General features: G+C 35.8%; 2 protein-coding genes across 5 annotated transcripts in view; one reads left to right on the top strand and one right to left on the bottom strand.

Annotated features, from left to right (window-relative positions):
• PSMD1 (proteasome 26S subunit, non-ATPase 1) overlaps positions 1 to 25,737 on the bottom strand; it is a 94,650-nt gene that overhangs the window by 35,626 nt on the left and 33,287 nt on the right. The window lies entirely within an intron of this gene.
• Positions 5,832 to 25,553, top strand: HTR2B (5-hydroxytryptamine receptor 2B). 4 transcript variants are annotated; one of them, XM_042950470.1, is made up of 6 exons: positions 5,832 to 6,144; positions 9,631 to 9,778; positions 10,158 to 10,295; positions 10,743 to 11,354; positions 20,150 to 20,350; positions 24,427 to 25,553. In XM_042950470.1, exons 4-6 carry the CDS (start codon positions 10,937 to 10,939, stop codon positions 25,317 to 25,319), a joined length of 1,512 nt encoding a protein of 503 aa, XP_042806404.1. In that variant the 5' UTR covers positions 5,832 to 6,144; positions 9,631 to 9,778; positions 10,158 to 10,295; positions 10,743 to 10,936; the 3' UTR covers positions 25,320 to 25,553. The 4 variants fall into 4 exon arrangements, with proteins under 4 accessions (XP_042806404.1, XP_042806402.1, XP_042806401.1 ...); XM_042950468.1 differs by lacking the exon at positions 10,158 to 10,295 and having other exon boundaries at positions 9,671 to 9,778; XM_042950467.1 differs by lacking the exon at positions 10,158 to 10,295.

The following is a 25,737-nucleotide window of genomic DNA, read 5'->3' as shown; positions in this document are numbered from 1 at the left end:
GCACTACTAAGTATTTATCCAAAGGATAAAAAAAATGCTGATTTGAAGGGGCACATGCACACCAATGTTTATAGTAGTGCTATCAACAATAACCGAATTATGGTAAGAGCCCAAATGTCCATCAACTTACAAATGGATAAAGAAGATGTGGTGTATATATTATATATATACATATTATATATGTATATATATAATGTATAAGAAACAAAACAGATGAACATATGTATAATGTATAAGAAACAAAACAGATGAACATAGGGGAAGGGAAGGAAAAATAAGATAAAAACAGAGAGGGAGGCAAACAATAAGAGACTCTTAAACAGAACAAAACTGATGGCTGCTGGAGGGATGTTGGGTGGGGATATGGATTAAATCAGTGATGGGCATTAAGGAGGGCCCTTGTTGAGAATAGCACTGGATGTTATACATAAGTGATGAATAACTAAATTCTATTCCTGAAACTACTATTACACTATGTTAACTTGGATTTAAATAAAATAAATAAATAAAATGAATATACACCCTGTTAAACTCCCTTGTATTCACTACTAAAAGATTAAATAAGCTAAGTAGTACCCTGAATTTCAAAGTGCCTACAATGTCTTCAACCAAATATACGACAAACACCTCAACCAACAGACAGAATTCCATACAGAAAGAGGAATAAGGGCCAGCCCTCCTGTAAACTGCTTCCCTTCCCATGACATTTCATTTACACACCCAGGAAACTCACATCTTTCTTTAATCATTCTATTCTCTCATTCCCCGTATCTTATCTACCACCAAGTCATGTGAAACCCTTAAATCTTGTTTCTGTTTCCACTGCCTGTTTCAGGCCTCAATAATCTCTCACTGGAAGTAACAGTGACTCCTTAAATAATCTCTCTGCCTTCTTTTCCTGTTGCCTTCATTTTGCTGTGGTAGGGAGAACATGGGTTTGGAATCAGAAAGACCTGAATTCCAATTCCAGCACAGCCAATTAATAACAGAGTGGCAACCACTAAATCTCTCTGAGCCTTAACTGCATTACCCATAATATGGTATCTGTTCCACCTTATTTATGCTGGGGAGAGTTGGTGGGATGTATGACAGACAGAGTAGAATACCGTATTATAATGACTGAAATCTAAATGCATTACCAGAAATTGTCTTTGGATCAGAACCAGGAATTTGGTTACTCTAGCTGTGGTTTGGGTTCTTACTTGTAAAAAAGGGAAGGTAGTAACTCATGCCCAAATATTCATGCAAAATAATATGAAGTGAGTTGGATATTAAACCTAGAAAGCTCGTTGTATTCAGAGTCCTGACCTCCAGATATCCTCACCAAGTTTTTAAGGAGCTAATGGCACAGAACATTTACCCACTCATCCCTTGGCTGCAGCCAGGGTAAGACATTCCAGGGAAAACTGACTAACACAAAAGAGCTTATTCTAAATGCATCTTAAAACTTCATTTATTTCATGATGTTCACTTATTAAAAAAGTATTATACTTAGAATAAGATATTAATAGTTTCATAAGGTTCAGAGAAAATTTTGCCAGCAAACATAAATACTGGGAGCTTAATGCAGAGCTTTATCTAGTTGATTACCATAAAGACTGAAATAGGTTGTGAGGCTATAAACTCAAAGAACATAAAAAAATTCTTGTCAAATTTCTCAGTCTATAACAGTTCCAATCCTGACACATTCTTCAGTTTAAGTGTTAAGACAAGAAATTATAAATTCTTTAATAAATTAGCTTAGACATTCAGTCCCTTCAAGAGTACAATAAAGCCAGAATATTCTATGTTTACTTTAATTTTTAGCAAGTAGCTCTAAAAGGACAAAAGATCTTTCTAAGCAATGATTGGAATGTAAATATTCGCTGAAAGCAAAATTTCTACACATTAATCTTTGTCTAAACATTATAATATATGTAGAATGTATGTATAAATATAAAAATTTTAAAGTAAGTTAATAAATGAATAAGTGGTAAAATAATTATCAACATCACTTTGAGGCTTGGAATGAATTAATGGACTTCAGGATAATTATCAATGACTACTGATATCATAAAAATGGAAACAAGTACACCTTATGTGTACTGCCAGCCCTGTCCCTCCAAAGGGGGGAGGGGAGGGGGGAGGGAGGGAGGGAGGGAGGGAGGGAGAGAGAGAGAGAGAGAGAGAGAGGAGAGAGAGAGGGAGGGAGGGAGAGAAACTGAGCCTCAATGTGATCAACCAAGCTCCGATATCCAATTATCAATTTACAGGAAATAGAGAAGACTAAAAACCACACTATTTTACATACAGGGATGCAGGGTGCAATTAGCAAAACCCATACTGTGGAAACTTGACAGTAATAATGACCTTGTTTCTTCAACAAATAAACTGCAAGAAGGAAACAAAAAGAGGCGAGGAAAAGCAAGAGATGGGGAGAAATTAAATTAAAAGAAAATACACCAAATCTTTAATAGTAGCCCATAAGGCTTTCTTTCAGTTATTTTAGATAATTCTGACACTACTTAACTCTTAGCTTTTCTAAAAAATTCTCTCAGATAACATCACGAAATAATTCCTGTCATTTGATATACTTTCCTCAGACTCAGATCAGCATTTATAATAAAGTATTTAAATGACTTATCCCTGATCAGCAATAAAAACTCACCTCATCTCTATGTCTCCATGAACATATTTAAAAAAATAAATGTCTAGAAGTGATCAAGTCACAGGAAAATAGTGGATTTTGTTTTATTGGAGAGGGGGAGGTAGAGAGCAAGGGATTCAACAGTTTGGAAACCACTGTATTAGCATAAAATGTATCACATACGACAGCTTTTTTTCACATATTTATGTTTTGGTATGTTAAATTTAAAAGTGTATTTACTCAATTATAAATTTGTTAGCTGCATTTGTTTTTAACAATGGAGCTAAAAGTAGTGGGAATTGTAGCAACTTTTCTTGTTCTCCTTTACTTTTTGGTTTATAAAAATAAAAAAGTGAGTATCATTAGGATAAAAAGCAGAGAGATAGATTTTTTGAATTTTATTTTCATCACAATATAAAAAAGATACATCAAATATGCATTATCAGGAAAATAACCGAAAAAGAAGGAAGCAGTTTTGTTTCCCAAGCATACTTTTATCCCATAAACTTCCATATCACAAGCTACTGCTATGTGTGGATTTCCACTTTATCAGTTTATATCTACCTACTACATGTAAAGTACCAAGAAAACAAAAACAAAATTACACAGATCCTGTCCTAAACCTTACAAATTTAGTCCTACCTTTAATATATACATATATTTTTAAATCATTTTACTAGACTTCAGATAACTAAAAATAGCTACAGTTTTAGATAAGCTTTTGCTTTATTTCCAAACAGATTGATTTCTTTCAGGTGCTACCAAAGTAGGGCAAAAATATCTCAAAAGGGAGAAGAGAGCAGCTTCATAAGATTTATAAATACAAAAGGGCATCTGGGTGGCTCAGTCAGTTAAGTGTCTGACCTCAGCTCAGGTCATGATCTCATGGTTCACGAGTTTGAGTCTCACATCAGGCTCTCTGCTGACAGTGTGGAGCCTACTTTGGATCCTGTCCCCACCTCTCTCTGCCTCTCCTGCTCGTGTGCTCTCTCTCAAAAATAAACATTAAAAAAATTTATAAATACAGAGAAATTGCTACTTCACCATAATAAGAAACATGGTTCTTAAAATATCAAATTTCAGGGGTTCCTGGTGGCTCAGTCGCTTAAGCATCTGACTGTTGGTTTCAGCTCAGGTCATGATCTCATCATATGTGAGTTCGAGCCCCTTGCTTGGGATTCTCTCTCTCTCTCTCTCTCTCTCTCTCTGCCCCTCCCTCACTCGTGTTCTCACATTCTCTCAAAATAAATAAACTTTAAAAAAAGGAGGGATTTCTTTAAAAATATATCAAATTGCATCCCTGTATCTAGAGAAATCTGTAATATTAAAAAAGTTATAGTATATTATTAGTACATTCCCACCAGCCCTTAAAATGACCAAACCAAGAAAAGTCTACAGTATGAGTGGGATGCTATTAACTTGTAGATTATTAAAGATTTCATTGGTATTTCCTTGATTTTATAAAAATGAAAATGTACCTCAATTCTCAGAAAGTTTAATTCATTTCTGATATTTAAATAAGTGTCCCGATGATAAAAGTCTGTTTATAATAGCTGATTACAGGGATTACTGAAGACTTGCAGAGCTGAGCAACTTTACATAAAAATATTTGGATCTTTTATGATCATCAACTATAATTCCAGGTATAAGAGTTCTTTTGATTAAAGGACATTGCCATTTCATGACATCAGGTTGTATTATAGAGTTTCACTGATATTTTAAGAAATCTTATTCTTCTGTTCTTGATAAAAGTAGATAGTCATAAGCAGCTCTGTCTGGCATTAACAATCTGGCAAAAACTGTCGGAATCAACTTGTATAGAACTCTGCAATCTAGTCAAAAACTTACAACAACCAGGGGACAGCTTAAGGAATCATTGTTGTAAGGGAGGGCTGTGACATTTTCAACTGCCTGCCTACCACCCCTACTCCCGAGATTGGTGGGTTCAGTGGAGAGCATGGCCTGTGTCCTGGTACAGGCTGCTAATGAGAGGGAGAAAGGAAGACTATTCTCACAGAATTGTGGCTATGTTTCAACCTGTCTGGTGGCTCCTTGAAGCACCAGTGCACAGTCTGCCTTTGTTTCACCAAACTTAGAGTACTCCCAGGGCTGCAGCAACTTCCCAGGTGATATTTGCTGAAAACACTTAAAGGCGAAAGTATTGGCCATAACCCTTATAAAAGGGGTTAACAGGATAGGAAATAAACAGACCAAAAAGCTTGGAAAGAAAGAGGCTGGGAAAGGAGATATGTGGAGTTAATAAGGGCTTCTAAAAGCTCCCGCGTATACTGGGGGAATTGAGAATACCACACGCATACTCAGGGCTGGATGCATACTCAGGAAAGGCCTGAGAACTGTAAACTTTCATCTCAGGCTGTGCACAAACAGGAAGCGAAAGCTAAGGCAGAGTGGTAAATGACCTGGTTAAGTGTTGAAGGAGCGCCCTAGCACACAGCCAATTTGCAAATAGTCTTTTTCCTTTTCCTTTGATTTTTCTTTTCTTGGCTCCAGGCAATGAAGGAAACTCTAGCAAAAACACTAGCTGAACACTAAGCTAATGTAACACAGACTTCAGTGGCCATTCATGAGAAAGAATACAGACTTTATAACACTACTTTAGAAAAGTCACCAATCTATAACAAGCAGCAATAATAAACCCTTGGAAGGGGGGAAGAGTCTGATTTCCTTTGTTGCCACAGTATAATATTCAAAATACCCAGTTTTCAATAAAAAATTAACAGTCATGCAAAGAAGTAAGAAAGTACAGCCCATTCAGAGGAAGATAAGAAATTAATAGGGGTGACTGGGTGGCTCAGTCGGTTAAGTATCTGACTCTTTGATTTCAACTCAGGTCATGATCTCACAGTTCCATGAGTTGGAGTGCCACTCTGTGCTGGTAATGTGGAGCCTGCCTGGGATTCTCTCTCTCCCTCTGCCCCTCCCCACTCATGCGTGCTCTCTCCCCCCACCCCCCTCTTTCAAAAAAAAAAAAAAAAAGTAAGTCACGGTAAGGGGTATTGGAAGAGCCAGGAGAGGAGCGTTTAACAGTATTAATTATGGCACTCAGAGTAGGCTTCAATGATAAAGTGATATTTAGGCAAGGACAGGAAGGCAGTGAGGAAGCAAGCCAAGTGGTTATGTGGGGGAAGAGTGTATCAGGTAGAGGAAACAGCTCATGCATATCCCTATGCTGGAACAATGCCAGGCATGTTTGCGAAGCAGCAAAGGCCAATGGTTTGAGTGTCATGAAGAAGGGGAAGAATAGTTGAAACTATGGCCAAATCATAAAAGCTTTACAGGAACTTTATAGGCCAGGGGTTTATTAGAACTTTGGCTTTTACTGTGAGTGAAATTAAGGGCCAATGGAGAATTCTGAACAAAGGAATTATATGATCTGACTTGTGTTAAAAGGGTCATTTTGGCTGCTTTACTGAGAACAGAGGGCAAAGGTAGAAGAAAGAAGACTGGTTAAGAGGCTACCTGGAAATCCAGTCAAGATATGATGGTGACTTAGTAAGGTAAGATGGCAGCAGTAGATGTGGGGGGGGAAATTCAGTGTATAATACACACACACACACACACACACACTGAAGGTAGAACCAACAAGATATTTTAAGTTTATTTTTTTATTTTGAAGTGGCGGGGTGGGGGGGGCGGGGGGGGCGGGCAGAGGCAGAGAGAATGGCAAGCAGGCTCTGTGCCACTAGCACAGAGCCATATGCGGGCTCAAACTCACATGTTGGGAGATCATGACCTGAGCCGAAACGAGGAGTTGGACGCTTAAACGACCGAGCTTTCCAAGTGCCCCAACAAGATTTCTTGACGGATAACATGCAGAATGTGAGAAAAAGAGAGTGGAAGGATGCAAATACCTTTGCCAGAGATAAAGAAACCAATACATAGAGCAGATTCGGAGGGAAAGAGCAGAAGTTCAGTTTTAGACAATCTGAGTCTTAGACTGCTCTTTTAAGTCAAAGAATCTGTTCCATAAATTAAAAGGAGGTGCCTGGATGGCTCAGTCAGTTAAACACCTGACTCTTGATCTCGGTTCAGGTCATGATTTCATGGTTCGTGGGATCAAGCCCCATATTGGGATCTGCACTGAAATCTTGGAGCCTGCCTGGGATTCTTTCTCTCCCTCTCTCTCTGCCCCGTCTCTGCTCATGCACTCTCTCTTTCAAAATAAATAAATAAACTTAAAAAATAAAAAAGTTAACTAAAAAGGCACCAGGGACAAAATGCATTATTTTAGAAAAAATGCACCAATTATTAGAGTCTGAATCTGAACTTTTAGCTACTTTAGTAAGAATTTACCTGGAGTTCTTGGTAAATGAGATATTCCACACAAACGAAGTTTCCAGATATCTGAAATTTCATCCAACTAGTATGAATCGTACTTTTATATAATTGTCATTTGGGATGGCAATCTTTTAAAAAATGCATTTCACATATTCCTGCCATCTAAAACAGAGCTAAATAAATATGACTTAACCTTTTCTTAAATATGTAGAAGTAACCACTCTGGTAGCAAGTATTATACCACGTAAAATTGTGAAGGGCTGAGTTACAGGTGAGCCACAAGCCTCTATTCTGAGTAGACCTACATGCCTACACTTTGTATTTCCTGTTTCTTCAGCGGACCCCTTTTGCTATCACCAAAGTGCCTGTCCACCTTTTAATTTGTTAATCTACTTATGGAGTAGGCATCGAAATGTTTGTTAAAATGGTCTCAAGAGTGAATTTATCACTGAACTTTTTCTTGAAGTTTCTTTATTTTTGAGAGAGAGAGTGAGTGCGAGCAGGGGAAAAGCAAAGAGAGAGGGAGATAGAGAATCCCAAGCAGACTCTGCACTCATGTGGAACCCAATGCAGGGCTCTATCTCACGACCGTTAGTTAGATCATGACCTGATATGAAATCAAGAGACACTTAATCGACTGAGCCACCCAGGCGCCCCTATCACTGACCATTCTTTTGTACTATTTAGATTTACCACCATGTGCAAGTGGTATTTTCATTAAAGAGGAGAGAGAGACATGTTTCTGTGAGTACATATGTAAAGGGATTTGGATTGAGGACTTATAGGCTGCTTTCCATCTAACATGCGTGAGTTTTTAGAGGGCTTATAGTTATTGCCAACTGAGAGACTTGTCTACCTTTCATCTATTTATTATTATCTTGCTTTTTTCCTGATTATCAGCTATACTTCTAAGAACCCAAAGTTGCCAAACAAGTAGTTTGAACTAGCTATGTTCCCTAGCCATTAAACTAATTTAAAAATAGAAAAAAATAATCCAACCACCAATTTTAACTACTTATACTTACGATTAAAAAAAAGGTGAGCGAATGTGGGTGAGAGGGTTAGTACTGGTAAAGTAGTATAATAGTAATAATGGTCATCATTTAAAAAATATATTCCATGAATATTTTAATAAATTTTATCTAGAGGGGCACCTGGGTGGTTCAGTAGGTTAAGCGTCTGATTTTGGCTCAGGTCATGATCTTACGGTTCATGAGTTCAAAACCCCTGTCAGGCTTTGTGCTGACAGTTTGGAGCCTGAAGCCTGCTTCAGATTCTGTGTCTCCCTCTCTCTCTGCCCCTCCTTTGTTTGTGCGCTCTCTCTCTCTCTCTCAAAAATAAATAAACATTGAAAGAATAATAAACAAACATGGTATCTATAAACACAAATCCATGAAGGTATCTATAAACATAAACTTGTTTCAGACAAGTCTTTTCATTGAATATAATGTTCCTATTGTGTGACAGGTACTAAACTGTGATTCAGAATAAAGCAGTGTTTCAGAATATTTCCATATTCCTAAAGAGAATCCTGGAACATTAAAATCCACTTGAATATTATTTTACATGTTTTCATACTCAAAATTCATAGCAAATATTTTTTATAAAATACTGAATTTTGAGTTAAAAAAAAACACAAATATTGAACAAAATCTCAATTGCTCAGTAGAACTGAAATGAATCAAGTATCTTCCACACAAGCTAAGGAATATAAATTTGAAACAGAAAAAGGGCACAAATGCTATGGCTGACCTGGAAGTAATTAAGCACTTTAAAAATGAGGATCTATGGGGCACCTGGGTGGCTCAATTGGTAAAGTGTCCGACTTCAACTCAGGTCATTATCTTGTGGTTCATAAGTCGAGCCCCACATTGGGCTCTGTGCTGACAACTCAGAGCCTGGAGTCTGCTTCGGATTCTGTCTCCCTATCTCTGCCCCTCCCCCACTAGTGCTCTGTCTCTGTCTTCCAAAAATAAATAAATGTCAAAAAAAAAATTAAAATGAGGGATCTATGATGATCTTTTAAAAGGAAATTTTGAGAATGCTAGAAGTTCTAATGCTAATAAGCTAGTCTTACAGTTTAGAAAAACTTTGCATAGCTGTTAAAATTTTTATATCAATTTTCTAAAATAAGGCAGAAATATATTTTCATTACATTCTGTATGCTTTCCCCAATATATCTGTGGAGGAAAAAAAAAAAACTGCCGAAGAACCGACTCCCCAATCCAGAGGACATCTGCTTGAAAAATGAGCAATGAAAGTTTCTGCTAAAACCTATGTATACAAGTAGAATGTAGACCTTTCTGCACTCTTCTATATAAGGTTGCAACCAGAGAGAATTAATTGTGTTCCACAGCAAACACATAAAAGCTGGATAAGAATCATGTTTTGAAACTAGAACTCTGGAAATTACTGTAAGGCTCACAGGGCAGAATCTTCACAGAATGCAAGCTCCAGAATTTCTAGACTTTTTTTTTCTCAAATGGGAAAAACAGCTCAGTATTAATCTAAAACAAAACTATCTTAAACTAGAATGACAGAGACTTATTTCATTCCCCCAAATATCAAAGAAAGCTCTTACAAACACAACATGAATAGGGTCATGAACTGGTTCAACATACTTAACTGGTAGTTTTATGAATTATAATGAATGCTGCTACTCTCTAAAAATGAATATATCAAAGAGGAAATAACCTTCTTGGCAGGCTTGCAGCTATACAACACATTTGTTTCATTGCTTTCAAGTGCCAGTGCTGGAGGCTCTGAATAAGTCCACGGGAGAACTTCAGTCACAGCAGCAAACAGGTCTACCGAGCAGATAAGATAACATGCTTGGGAGATTGACAATACGAGGTAAGTATTTAACAAATAATCTAAAAGGTTTTTTTTTCTTTCTTCAAAAAAAACTGCTATCTTTCATTTCTATTCAGTGATTTAAAAGCCTAAATGAAAATTTACTGATGTTAAAGGAGATATTTAATAGGGGATTTACAGATTTTATGAATAAATGGTTTAATCTTCCTCTTAGCTTACCCTCCTTCCTAAGGAAACTGCAGAGGTTAAGGGAGAAAACGATTACTTAAAACCAAAAGAAAGAACTGTTTGAAATTTGGCGTAAAGTGATAAATTTGGAGAATATTTGTTGTTGCAGAAACAGGCTTTCTTTGAAAGATGAAGTTACTAAAAACAATTATTTGGATTCTAGTAATTATTTTTTTCCTTCTCTCTAAAGGACTTATAAAATGTTTCATAAAAATGTTATTTACATCAGTATTAAGATAAACTTGATCAGATAAACCCAGCTACAAATAAGGATTCCTAGCTGGTAAATGATTTATTTGGACCTTACATGGGCTTGAAGTATTTCTAGGTGAGTGTGTACCAAAAAGGTCTATTCAGAACTATTTAGTGCTTCGATGTTTCTAGTCTTATGTACATATTCTAGAGTAAAGGTAAAAAGACATTCAAGGATCGGAAACAGCTAGCCTTTTTTTATGACTACTGAAAAAATTAATGTATCTCCTGTTTCATAACTTGAGGCATATCAGGAATATGACTATGGAACTAAGTTGCATTGCCACAAGTGCACAAGAGACTTACTCAGATGGGAAGGGCTACTAAGCTCAAGTGTTTAACTATTTTTTTTAAAATAAAGAAATAATATAATGCAATTCACATATTTTATACATCTAGGGAGAAACTCTCGGAACTCACTGGCATTCAAATTCAAACAGGAGTCTACCACTACAGCAAAAAAAAAAAAAAAAAAAAAAAAAAAGAGAGCAAGAGAAACTAATCAACGGTCTTTCTTTCACAGCTATCAGTTTCTTTCACTAAGCCTTACGAAAGTGGAGCCTCTGCTGAAGACTAAACACTTGGGCCTTACCTACAGAAATGGACAGATGATGTATGCTCTCATTTTAGAGAACCTGAAAATATTTTTTAAAGGAAGGAGTCAACTTTGGCTTTTGAGTGTTTCTGTGGCCTGGGTACAATGCCTTTAAAAAGCAGATGACCAGCTTAGCTACTGACCATGCTGACCATTGTCCGGAATTGGATCAAATCACACAAAAACAGCAAATGGCCTTCTCTTATAGAATATCAGAACAAAGCACAATTCCTGAGCACATTTTGCGGAGCTCATTTGATCACTTAATCTTTGCTAATTGGTCTGGATTACAGACAGAATCAATACCAGAAGAAATGAAACAGATTGGTGAGCAACAGGGAAATAAACCGCGCTGGGCTGCTCTTCTGATACTCATGGTGATAATACCCACGATTGGTGGGAACATCCTGGTTATTCTGGCGGTTTCACTGGAGAAAAAGCTGCAATACGCTACCAATTATTTTCTAATGTCCTTAGCAGTGGCTGATTTGCTGGTTGGATTGTTTGTGATGCCGATTGCCCTCTTGACAATAATGTTTGGTAAGTATTTCACTTTGTTCCTGACATCAAACCACAGAACTGTGATATACTGTTAGAAAAATGGATACTCATTTAGTCTTTAAAGGTGAACTTAGACTATTTAAAGATACAGTGAGTAAACAGACTCTTATTCCCATCATTTCCTATGGCTGATAATCAATTTTAAAGAGCAAAAAATAATTTCTTAGAAATTCTACTCCTTCCTAGCCATCATTTAAAAAATCATCCAAGTTAGCAATATTCATAGATTCCGCATTCATCACCTAAAAATTATAGTGAAGAACAGACCTATACTTTAACTTCCCCATTATTAATACATTTTTCCCTTGACAAAGTAATAGCTAGGACACTTCTGTGACAGTTATGTGCTGAGTTACTTATTAATGATAAAATCTTTGAGTAACTAAATTCCAATTTGAATCACCAAACCCAAATTTAAAACTGGAATTGTTTTAAAATTCTTGTTATATTTATCATTTGTGTACTTTAGACTTAAACATAATTCTTACACCAGTGTCATGTTAAGAAAATACTATGTTTAGTTGCTAAAGGAAATGGTCTGGCTCACAGTGTTCTAAAAGATGATTCATCTGTTTAATTTTTATGATTTCTGACCATCCAGGTCCTTGATACATGTAAGAAAAATCGGACTTTAAATTGTTATTTAAAATAACATCAAAAATTATTAAACATAAGTTATTACAATAAGTGATCAAAACCTGAGTATTACAATAAAATGTAGTTCAATATTAAAGTATTAGTTTGTTATAATAAAAAGATAATGATATTATAATGAACTAGTTTTGATTTATGCATATCCTCTCTAGTTAATAGAATGTGGGTAAATTCAAATAATTCTAATAAATTCTGAGGGCTTCTAAGAATCAGAATTAAAAGGATATTTAACGTATTCATTGCCTGGCATAAATTGATATTCCATCCATTAACTGCATAAGAAAAATGATTATTTGCAGCAGATAGGGCTTCTTGAAATTATGTTTATATAGTGAGTATAAAAATACTTCAGGTTAGAAAAGTAAAGTTTATTTAACTAGAATACATATTAGAAGGAGAAGAAAAACTCCAATTTAAACTATTATATTTAGGTTAAATGTTACATTTTTAAGTAATTATAGAGATATCTAAAATTAAGTGTTTGATCCCCCAAATATCAGATGGTGACAGGCTAAAACTTCTCATTCTAAATCAACATTTATCCAGGCTTTAAATTCTGTAGCAGGACACGCAGTAATTAAGTTTCCACTGCTTTAATTGACTCTCTAATCATTAATAATGTCTATCTTTCCCCTTCTCTTCTGTAAATCTGTAACCTTCTGAAAATTTAGTGCTACATGTAACCATGGAAAAGAATTAAGAAATCATACTCGAAAGGAGAACCTAAAGGATCTTAATCCTGAATAAAGTTTAAAAGAAATAAAATGAGGATTATATAGAACCATTTATGTATATTTGGTAAAGACTGTACAGAGATTTGATTCAAGCTCTTTTCTCTGCACACACAATAGTAACTTCACAGTAAAATCACTCTTTAAATAGGCATACAGCAAATGTTACAATGCTCATCTTATACTACCATAAAATTTAATTGATGTTATATTGAACAAATGAGATAGAATGAGTTACACAGAACTAAATTTTAACTTTAAAGTCCACGAGTCCAAAAATATCAAAAATCTACCACATACAAAAAAATACTGTGGTAGATATTCAAGTTATCAGCTAAATAGTAAGGAATCTTAAAAAGCAAAGTTCCATAGTATTAAAGTGACCTGACAAAACACAAAAACAGATGAGAGATAATTCCATGTATTCCATAGGAAAATAGTAGGTATGTGCAGCTGACAACTAAGTTTATATTTACATTTTTTGGGCCCAACATATTCTTGCCAATAAATGTTAGCAGAAAACCCAACATATTTTAACATAAAATATATGGAATGTCTTCCTATTTTTGTCCTAATAATGTTTTAACTACACTTCATTCTTTCAAATGTTGTTAATTTTTAATTACAAAATAAAATCTTTCATAGTCCCAAACACTTTTACTAACAGTAATTAAGCTCTATAGGGGGATTTGATTTTTAAAAAATAAACTAACCTGGGAATTTAACTTCTATTTAAAAAATTATTGCATTAAATTCATTATTGAAAATACTGTTCTTTTTTTTTTTTTTAACGCTGTTCTTTTTCTATGAGAAAGTATATGAGAAAATACATGCTCTGCCTTCTAAAAAGCTTCAAAAGGATACATTCATAAATTGGGAACTGCACATACTATAAATTGGGACCTGACTTCAAATACTAAGATTTTTTGATAGGCGTTCACATGTTAACAAAGACTTTCTAAATTAATGCATTTATAAGAATTTCTAATAAATCTAAAAGACAGGAACAGATTTTGTGTATTTTTCTCTCATTACAGGAATAATCTTCCAAACTTCTGAAGTCGGTACAGTGTCCCCAATTCTGTAAACATAAAAAAATTAACTACTACTGAGTGGTATGAGTGATTTTAGTCATCTCAGGGAAATTAAATGAAATTATCATAAGAAACTTTACATTAACTAATGTTCTAATAAAATTAAGTTTAAAAAAAGGAGAGAAGTTAAACATTTTAAAACTGGTTCTTATGGTACAGAGTATTTTATTCAACCAATGATTTATATACTATTTGATCATAAACTGTCCGAATTTTTTTTTTTATAGAATTTCTATTTTACCAAGATTATGACTGGCCCAACATGGTCTCTCAAATGAATTGTGATACCTATGTCAATGCTCTGGGAGCGCTAACTTTGCTTTATAGTTCTAGTTTTTACTGTCCTGCATGTAATTCCAAAAATGCACAATCACAAGTTAGTAGCTTACGACAGAAGGCTTGGAAATGCCTACTTTAGAAATACTTGAATAGGATGCAAAGGAAAACAGAACATCATGTGCTAATACAAAAAAGACAGAATGTTCACTCACAGTTTAAGAAATTCTCTGGACTTTCCCTTCTCTCCTTAAATAAATGATTAAAAATGTAAAGGAGAAAATAACAGTGTTTGGTCATTCATTGATCATTACTAGTTTATTTATAACTTAAGTTTTAACTCATGCCTCACGATTATAGCTGGAACAGTATCTGTCATACAGCTGGAAGAGGGTGTATAAAATAAAATGGCTGAAAGACAGAGGTTACAGAGGTTTAAAGCAAGACAACCCAGGCTCTGAATCCTGGTTCTCCTGTGTTGGCTTAGGAAACTCACTCACATCAGTTCAATCACCTCGTCTGGAAAACGGATATGCTAAAACTGACATTGCAGATATCTTGTTAAATGGTCAAATAGGGACACATTATAGGCACAAATAATTGGCAAGTGGAGTATGAGAAGAGTTTATATACTTAAATATGTGATTTAGTTTAGGTGTAAGTCTGACCAGAGATGAAGCAGATGTACAGCAGTAAAAGAAAAAAACATCAGTTATTCACTTACGCAGTGAAATGTTGCTCTAATTCTTAAATGAGGGAGCAAAGCAATTAAAGGCACTTCTTTTTGGAAAAGTGGAAACGTAAAAACCAAGAAAAAAATTTTCCTAAGTATTAAATCACTTGAAACATTTAAAACACTATCATATTAGACATCTAATCCCAGAATATTTTATATGCTCTAATGTAATAGGAAAATGACAACAAAAACAAAACAGAAGCTTCATAATAAAGACTGAAGCACTGATCTATGTCTCTCTTTTCTGGAAGATAAAGATACAAACATAAGAATTTCTGAGATTTAAAAAAATGGCTACTTTGAGAACTATGCCTTTTCGGATTATTAGGCCTTGTCCTGCTCTAACACTGTTTACCTCGGTAATCTCTATAGGCACAGCTCTCTTGGGATAGCTTTAAAAAGAGTCTTTTAGGGGCATCTGGATGGCTCACTCAGTTAAGCGTCAGACTCTTGATTTTGGCTCAGGTCAGCATCTCATGGATTGTGAGTTCAAGCCCCATGTCTGGCTCTATGCTGACAGTGTGGAACCTGCTTAGGATTCTCTTTCTCTTCCTCTTTGCCCCTCCCCAATTCATTCTCTCTCTCTCTCTCAAAATAAATAAAAAAGCATTAAAAAAAAGTCTTTTAAAATACTCAAAAGGCAAATATCTTATATCCCAGACTTACATATTAATTTTAATTACTTTCTAAACTAATAATTCAGCTTTCCAAACTAAAAACTTGCCCAAAGATTAAGCAAGGTTCAGATAAAATGAGTCTATCTCATCAAGAAATGGAGTTTCTGGCTAAAAAATTTAGGTTTTTATACCAGTTAAAAAGAAAGCAAAATAAACAAACAAATAAATACACATAAATAGCCAAGCATGGCAATGAACGTAAGTTATTTATGTTTGCTATTTATAGTTAGACACACACATATAGACAGAGTTAAAAAGGCATACTTTCATGACAAATTTAAACAGTTAAACATGTTCCCATGCTTTTTAAAGAGTACAGATTTAAATTCAATTGGATACATGCACTCATTTTTCCCCCCCTTTGGAAACAAAATTTTTTTCTTTGAGAGAGAGAGCACGGGAAGGGCAGAGGGAGAGTGAGAGAGAGAAAGCGAGAGAGACAGAGAGAGAATGAATGAATGAATCCCAAGCAGACTCCATGCTCAGCATGGAGCCTGATGCAGGGGGCTCAATCCCACAAACCTGGGATCATGACCTGAGCCAAAATCAAGAGTTTTGGCTGCTCAACCTACTGCATCACCAGGTGCCCCTGGATACATGCACTCTTGCTACAGCAGTCAGGAAGACAAACATACTGATTTTATAGCAATGATATGACTTACATTTCTTTTTTTTTTTTTTTTTTTTTTAATTTTTAACGTTTATTTATTTTTGAGACAGAGAGAGACAGAACATGAACAGGGGAGGGGCAGAGAGAGAGGGAGACACAGAATCCGAAACGGGCTCCAGGCTCCGAGCTGTCAGCACAGAGCCCGACGTGGGACACGAACCCACGGACTGTGAGATCATGACCCGAGCTGGAGTTGGACGCCTAACCCACTGAGCCACCCAGGCGCCCCATGACTTACATTTCTAAGTAGCAGTGTTTTAATGGCTAGGCTACTTGGCTAGTTTTTGTCAGATAATAATAGTAATAAGAACTAACATTTATTGAGTGCTTTCTCTATGCCAGACATTTTCTAAACACTTTACATGTAGTACAGCATTTAATCTTCAAAGCAAACCTATAAAATGGGCATCATCACCATATCCCTACTTTACAAGAGAGGACATAGGAATAAATAAATGGAAGAGACATAATTTGAATCTGGGAGAATGACTCCAGAATTCATACTCTTAACCTCTTCTACATTGCTTTCTCAAATGAAATGAGAAATCATACCAACCTAAACAGTCATATTTGGCAAACAGCCAACATTTACATCTTAAATAACTATCTAACAAGACAGCCATTGGGGTACCTAGGAGGCTCAGTCAGTTAAGCATCTGACTCTTGATTTCGGCTCAGGTCATGATTTTGAGGTTTGTGAGATCGAGCCCTGTGACAGGCTCTGCACTCACAGTGCAGAGCCCACTTGGGATTCTCTCTCTCAAAATAAATACAAATAAAAGCTTAAAAAAAAAAAAAGACAGCCACAGAATTTTCTCTAGGGACAGCCAGAACCCAATATTTTTTAATTTTTTTATTTATTAAAAAAATTTTTTTAAACATTCATTCATTTTTGAGAGACAGTGTGAGCGGGGGAGGGGGGGAGGGGGGGAGGGAGGGAGAGGGAGAGGGAGAGGGAGAGAGAGAGAGAGAGAGAGAGAGAGAGACAGACAGACAGACAGACACAGAATCCAAAGCAGGCTCCAGGCTCTGAGCTGTCAGCACAGAGCCCAATGCGGGGCTCAAACTCCCGGACTGCGAGATCATGCCCTGAACTTAAGTCCGACACTTAACCGACTGAGCCACCCAGGTGCCCCTAGTTACTCTAGTAAGAAACTTTTCTGACCTTGAGCCTATCAAATTAATGCTACCTGAAAAGACAATTTGAGAATAACTTGAGAATGTCTAGAACTGCTTTTAATTTGTATAAATTCTTGCATTACCTTAACCTACTTAAGCAATTAGACAAACATATAAAAGATATCTGTTAATTAAATGCAGTCATGTTACTTTTATATTCATTTCATCAAAAGTCTACTGACTAGTATTTCATGAAACTTGCAATTATAGAGGTTAATCATAGAGATCCATCTCTCTTAATCCTAAACCTATTACAGTCTCTTTTTTCTATCACGCCTCAGTACTTAGCAATACTTTTTCTATTACGCCTCAGTACTACTGTTAGCAATAAGTACTGACTGAAATAATAAAATTCTAGTGATCTGCATTAATTTTAATACTCACTTTGTGTTCCAAAATTGGAGTTTATAAAATAAATTCATTCTATTGGAAAGTGAGCTTAACAAGGCTTCACAGGCTTAATTAAATGAGCACTAAAGAGCTTTAGCTCACAACTAGGAATATGTAGGTCAAATGGTCTATTTTCCAAAGAGCTGTCCTTTTTACATGAGAGTTCTATTGTGGCTTCCTATCACAGCTACTAGATTTATGACTAGAATTTTCCAGATCTTAATTTAAAGACAACGAACCCATAATTAGAAAAGCTATATAGGCACATTTAAAACTATAATCAGTATCTCTTGTTGTAGCTCTAGACTTGAGTATTTTTCTACTACTCAGTCCTAAATGTAGAACTTTACTACAGAATGTAGCCTCATTTCAAGTCATTTCCACTGCAAAACTCTCTTAATCATATGTCATTATTTTCACTCACTTAGACTCTTAGTTTACTCAAGCTCAGGTCCATTGCTGTCTTTCACTGTCCAAAGTCCTTTTCTACTTAACAGAAAATCTAAATACTATAGATTCTTTAAAAATACTATTAGATTCTTTTAAAGACAGATTTCTCTACCATACTTGATTAATTTTGAGAGGTCTTCCATAAATTTTTTCATATGAGGCATTCTGAGCACCTAACCTATATCAGCAAACAAATGTAGGTGCATCTTTTAAGACCCAAGACACAATCTTTCTCAGAGCCTTCTCAAACATTAATTCGCATACTTTTGAAAAATATTTAAGTCTATTTCAACACTCTTTTCCTACACTATAGTCTTTTTTGTTGTTGTTCTGGGATACTAACCTCTCTCCACCCTCAGGATTCCTGAATTTAAACAGATCACAACTGACAAGTTTCTTCTTGGTGCTCTGAAATCCTAAAATGGTTATCTTGGTCCTCCTTCAATTATCCTAATCATTTTATACCTGTCAAAGTCAGATCATTGTGGAAAAACCAACAAAAGTAATTTATATTGTCTGTGCACATACAACAGTTAAACTGTAAAAAGATTTAGATATTCTCATATATATGACATTTGTTTCAAACAGAAGTAATTTGCTTTTTATAGCAAGTTCTAAAATCTGTGAGTGTGTGTGTTTTAGTAAAGTGGATTCTAACTGAAATATTCTAGGGCAAACCCTAAAATAAATTTTAGGTGTTTTAGAACTGTAAATATATATATACTGGGTGTGTGTATAATATATTATGTGTCAAACCCACATATGTATGGATACTTGTCTAAGTGAATTTATTGGAAAGCTATGTAGAATATAGTTATCATATCCAAACCCTGAAAATTTTCAAAGTATTTCTTAAGTGCTCAAGACTATATGAAATATTGAGTAAATGCTTTTTTATAAGAGTTTGTTACATAAATTAAGTACTATGTCTAATACTTGAGACTTTTTAAACCATAGTCTCCAGTGCCTGGAGTGAATGAAGGAATACAGAAGGATAACAATCTACTTTTCTTCAAACTTATCTGAAGCCATTCCTTTTGCAAACTTTATTAAAGAAGTACTTCTTTCAAAAAAAAAAAAACTCAAATCATTCCACTTAATTATTTCACCAAATGAGAGTTTGGTATAAACAAAGATCATACTGCTAGTTATTGCTAGAACTGAGCCCAAATCCCAGGCCTCACTGAGACTCCCATTCACTTAAAAAATTTTTTTTTAAATTTTTTATTAGAGAGAGGGAGAGACAGAATTAAAAAAAATTTTTTTTTATGTTTATTGCTTTTGAGAGAGAATGTGCGTGTACACACACAAGTGGGGAGGGGTGGAGACAGATGGAGACACAGCATCCAAAGCAGTCTCCAGGCTCTAAGCGGTCAGCACAGAGCCTGACACAGGGCTCAAAGTCATGAACCATGAGATGATGACTTGAGTCGAAGTCAAACGCTTAACCAACTGAGCCACCCAGGTGCCTGAGACAGAATCTTAAGTGGTCTTCATGCTCATTTTAGAGCCCAACACGGGGCTTGATCCCACAACCCTGAGATCATGACCTAAGCTGAAACCAAAAGTGGAATGCTCAACTGAATGAGCCACGCAGGCGCCCCAACACTGGAAATTTTTAAAAGATCACAAAAGGAATAGACAAAAGAGCAATGGTATGTTAAAAATATTAAACTGCAGATTTTGAAAGAGTGTTGTAATTATTATATGAAATAGAAAATGTATTTAAAAGGGGTCATTTGCAGAAATATACTTAATATTATTGACTCCATTGTCTTAAACATCTTGTGGAGGATAAACCATAAAATTTCAGATGAATAACATAAAAAGTTTAAAAATCTATTATCACTTTAAAAAGAAACTACAGATTGAAGATTGCCATTTTGCAGGAGAATATGTTTTTGTTTTGTTTTTCAGAGGCTGTGTGGCCCCTCCCACTTGTTCTCTGCCCTGCCTGGTTATTTCTTGATGTTCTTTTTTCTACTGCATCCATCATGCATCTCTGTGCCATTTCAGTGGATCGTTATATAGCCATCAAAAAGCCAATCCAGGCCAATCAATATAACTCACGAGCTACAGCATTCATCAAGATTACAGTGGTATGGTTAATTTCAATAGGTATGTGGGGAATGTCAGGGTGTGTGGGGTGGTGTAAATAAACAGTCCTTGGTTCCATTTGGCTAGGAAATATACCAGACCTGGTAGGCTGTGAAACCCAACAAAAGAGGTCAAGGCAGACTACTAATATACCAACACAAGCTCCTTATGCCATGTCATCATACAGCTACTAACCCACACTATCAGCAATACGTGTGAAAACGGAGAAAAGTTCATGTGCTCTGAAGGAACCGTCTTCACAATGTTTACTGAGATATCTTCCTGCTTTAATTTTGACATGCAGGAAGACTAAGTCTGAAAACAGTTTTCACTTTTGTCAAACACATCATTAAGGTCTAGGCAGCACGCAAAATCGCAAGTGACAAGAAAAAAATGTATCATCACATTTAAGAAGATAAACAGGAAAAGAGAAAAAAAATCCAAATGTTTTATATGCGGATATTAAAGATCATAAATTCATCTTGGAAGCCAGTATGTGTATAGACTAAAGTCAGTAAATGTCTGTGTGTTTTGGATATGTGTTTAATCAGAGATTTTAAGAGAGATGCAAGTGATATTCACAAATGATTTACAGAAGGAGATATTTCTTCTAAACTGTTTGATGCCGTTGTGCTCATCTTTAATGCTCAAAGATAGCTACTAAAATAAACTATCTTAGCATCAAGTATAGCATAAAAAACTCAAACCGTTTATAAGTTAACATCAGAAAAACAAACAGATTCACAACAGTTACTATGATCATTACATTAATAGTCTGACAAGTGGATTCATTTCTTCCCAGCAAAAAAAGAATTTAAAGAGGAATAAAATCAAGAGAGATCTGGAATGCTAAAAGGAAAACAAGAAAAAGATGGTCTCTCTCTCTAATCATAATAAGGACACTTGGTTAAAAAAAAAAAAAAAGGCAAGAAAGCAAGACAATGAAAATGACCTTTATATTCCTGAAATGATGATACCAGGGCCAAACCTCTTCTGAATAGTTTGGAGGTAAAAGTAAGGAGTGTTACTATTCTGGCTTGGGAAGAAAGTTAGGGTCAAGGAAAAGTCTATTCAGAATGGACAGATATGCAAGTGGTGAGAGGATAGTTTTAGGAACAGATGCTGATTGACAGAACAGAAGAGGCCCCCCAAAAAGAAGTTAGAGAAAGGGCATGGGAGATAATGGGTAACAGTTACCAAAATTTAAAGTGCAAAGAAGGACAACTATAGTAGCTCATGGCAAAAGACCCACATCTTTCTGGTAAGCTCACTGGAATGAGGGAGAGTAAAGGGAAGACAGTGTGAGGTATGTGTGTTGGGGTAGGGTGGGGAAATGGGACAAAGGCAGGGAGAAAACAGGAGAAATGATCTTTAAGAAGAGTTAAAACATTTGAAACCATGAAATATGATCAAGCCAATAAATAGCCTATTGTTAGAAGTGATACCTCAAGGCTGGATCATATGACTCCATAAACAGATCAAATCTTTGAGTACCTATGACATGCTAGGTACCAAGAATACAAAGAAAGATAAATAAAAAAGAGCCTTTATATTCAAGGAAGGTAGATAATAAATTAGACTAATACAAAGTGTTAAGTATGCAGAGGGGAAAGAATAAAAAGAAGACTCCAGATTTATAGCTTCAGAAGGGATCTTATAAGTCCACTTTTTCCTTTTACAGATGAGAAAAGAAACCTAGAAGTTTTAAATAGTTGGCTTAAAGACTGCTTTCAGCTTTTCAGCACCAAGGCCAAGATCAATGCTCTGTTCATTTCATCACACTGTTTTGTAGAACCATACAATTAAGTAACCTTGTAAAAGAAAAAGCGGAGGATAGTAAAGGTTAGTTTAGGTTTAAATTCTGCAAAGTGCTTTGAAAAGAGTTCAGTTATCCTAGGTAAGACCTGGCATATAAGCTAAGGTATGAAAGAATAAGGGGAAAAGGGTATAAGTACCAGTGAAGGGGTGTCTGGGTGGCTCAGTTGGTTGAGTGTCTGACTTCGGCTCAGGTCACAGTCTCACAGTTCAGTTCGTGAGTTTGAGTCCCACACCTGATGACTCTGCTGCTGTCAGTGCAGAGTCCCCTTCTGATCCTGTCTCCCTTTCTCTCTGCTCCTCCCCCACTCTCTCTCTCTCCCTCTAAAATAAATAAACATTAAAAAAAAAAAAAAACAAGTACTAGTGAAAATGTAACTTACTGACCACCAGTTGGTTGAGGCACGTATTGTGAGCCTTGATAGAGGATTAATGGAGTGTGAAAACAGAAGGAAGAATGGACTAGAGGTCAAGATAATAGGAAAGAGAAGTTCCACAATAATGAAGAGTAGCAGGACAAGAAAGGGAAATAGCAAACAAAGTTCATAGCTTTAGATATGGGACAGTTTTTTTTTTGTTTTGTTTTGTTTTGTTTTTTTTTGATATGGGACAGTTTTAAGAGGGCTTATGGATGGCTTCAGGAGTCCAAAATACTACTACTATTACTACTAAGAGCTGATACACCTGAAAGTAATATAACAATGTATGTTTAACTACATTGGAATTAGAATTTTAAAAATAATTTTAAGAACTAGAGTTGAGTTCAAGAGACATAAAATGACGGTGTTAGAAGGGTCATCAGTGAGGTGAAATCATGGAAGGTAACGGCAACGGACCAGCAGACAGGCAATAGCAAAGCACTGAATCCATTGAGGAAGACGGACAAATGTTCTGAGGGCTGGGTAGATGACCCGGATGGGGAACAGAGTGGTGTAAGTAGATTAAATAGACTTCAAAAGGGAAGGGTTTAGGGGGGAAAGAACAGTGGAATGATTACCTAGAAATAACAGGGTACATACAGCAGGGGTTAGCCGACTTTTCCTACAAAGGGTAAGAGAGTAAACATTTTGGGCTTGCAGGCTCTATATGGTTTCTGTCACCGCTACTGAACTCTGCAGTACAGTAAAAGCAGCCATAGATTTGAGGAAAATATTTACGGCAAAGGTTCTTCAGTAACCATAAAAAGGCTGTGTACATGACGAAGTACTTTCAGATTCATAAAACAAAAGTGTTCTACAGGTTTCCAAAGATCAGTTAACTCAGACTTCTTTTAAGGATCTGCTGTTTCAAAGGGAAAGGATGAGGATAACACCTGTGTACTTGTCTTCCTAATAAGCTACTTCACTAGGCAAGATCATATTTAATTACCTACTTCATGGCACTTAAAGTATTAGAAGATTAGCATAAGATACATTTCTTTCATATCTATGAGAGGAACTCTCAACTTGAAAATAAATTTTATGATCCACATCCTCTCAAATTTTTAAGTAGAGTTTTTAAAAAAACAATGAAACCTTTAGTTTTCCCTAAATCAAAGGAAAAGATGAAGACATTCATGAATTTCAAAAAATGAAAATGTCTGTTCGATGACACTGTGTAGCTCAAAGATAATAGGTATCTATCCAGAATTAAGATATTCTATGAACGTACTGTGAAGTCTCTTTAAGTCAACTACATCGAATATAAAGATAAAAGCAAATTCTCTTCTGAATTCATTTTCCTTAACCTGGGATAGATCAATAAACAGATATAAATGGACACATTCTTTGCCATTTCGTGGACATACTGCAGATTTAGGAAGCTTTTTTTTCTTTTTAGTTTATTTATTTTGAAAGAGAGAGAGACAGTGTATGCACACATGTGAGAGTGGGGAAGGGGCAGAGAGAGGGTGAGAAAGAAAAACTCAAACAACCTCTGCATTGCCAGCACTGAGCCCAATGTAGGGCTCGATCCCACAAACTGTGAGATCATGACCTGAGCCAAAACCAAGAATCAGATGGTTAACCGACTGAGCCACCCAGGCACCCCAGGGAAGTTTTAATTATAAACTCGAAATCAGTAATCAATGTCTGTTTAAAAACAGCAGGTTTGCTTACTTAGGTTCTCTTGGTTAAATCTTCCAAGGATTAAGTGCTTTGACAAATTCTGCATTGTGTGTATCAGGAATTACAATACACTAACCACTAACCACATTAAGTCACTAAGATAAAGTCTAAAAGGACATAACCTAAGAGTTGAAAGTCCTAAAATTAACTAGATTTATCTCGTTTCTTCTTCCTTAGGCATTGCCATTCCAGTCCCTATTAAAGGCATAGAAACTGATGTGAATAACCCAAGTAACATCACCTGTGTGCTAACAAAGGACCGTTTTGGCAACTTCATGCTCTTTGGCTCACTGGCTTCCTTCTTTACACCTCTGGCAATCATGATTGTCACCTACTTTCTCACTATCCACGCTTTACAGAAGAAAGCTTACTTGGTCAAAAACAAGCCACCTCAACGCCTAACATGGCTGACTGTGTCTACAGTTTTCCAAAGGGATGAAACACCTTGCTCATCACCTGAAAAGGTGGCAATGCTGGATGGTACTCACAAGGACAAAACTCTGCCCAACTCAAAGAATGATCTGCTTATGCGAAGAATGTCCACAGTTGGAAAAAAGTCAGTGCAGACCATTTCCAATGAACAGAGAGCCTCCAAAGTTCTAGGGATTGTTTTTTTTCTCTTTTTGCTTATGTGGTGCCCCTTTTTTATTACAAATATAACTTTCGTTTTATGTGATTCCTGCAACGAGACTACTCTCCAAATGCTCCTGGAGATATTTGTGTGGATAGGCTATGTTTCCTCAGGGGTGAATCCTTTGGTCTACACCCTCTTCAACAAGACATTTCGGAATGCATTTGGCCGATACATCACCTGCAATTACCAGGCCACAAAATCAGTAAAAACTGTCAGAAAATGCTCCAGCAATATCTACTTTCGAAACCCGATGGCAGAGAACTCTAAGTTTTTCATGAAACATGGAATGCGAAAAGGGATTAATCCTGCCATGTACCAAAGCCCAATGAGGCTCTGCAGTTCAACTATTCAGTCTTCATCAATCATTCTACTAGATACACTTCTCCTCACAGAAAATGAAGGTGACAAAACTGAAGAGCAAGTCAGTTACGTATAGAAGGAATGTCAGTTTTCATCTAATATAACGAGTATGGTGATGAAGCAGATATAAATGTGCCAAGAATCGTATAAAGAGGAACTTTATGCCATGTATCAAATCATCTCTTTATCGAGATTATGTAATTTTCTTTATTTGGACAAAACTACTCCATGAAAAAAAATCATTTTGTACAGCTGCAAATGAAAATGACCTAGCACTCTGGCTAAATGTTAATGGCATTCAAATGAAATAAAATTAAATAAATAATTTTAAGCTTAAAAATAAATAATGTCACTGTAAGAATTCGTTTAGTTCCTAATTGTATGCAAAGCTGTGCTAAGAGTGTCATTTTATTAAATGACAAAACACATTAACCCCCTCAAAGCCTTAAAAATATAAGGCATAACAGAACAACAGTGATAGGAAGAGAAGACTA

The sequence above is a fragment of the Panthera leo genome, chromosome C1, assembly GCF_018350215.1.
Source record: "Panthera leo isolate Ple1 chromosome C1, P.leo_Ple1_pat1.1, whole genome shotgun sequence".
Lineage (NCBI taxonomy): Eukaryota > Metazoa > Chordata > Mammalia > Carnivora > Felidae > Panthera > Panthera leo.
This window is presented reverse-complemented; position numbering and strand designations above follow the sequence as displayed.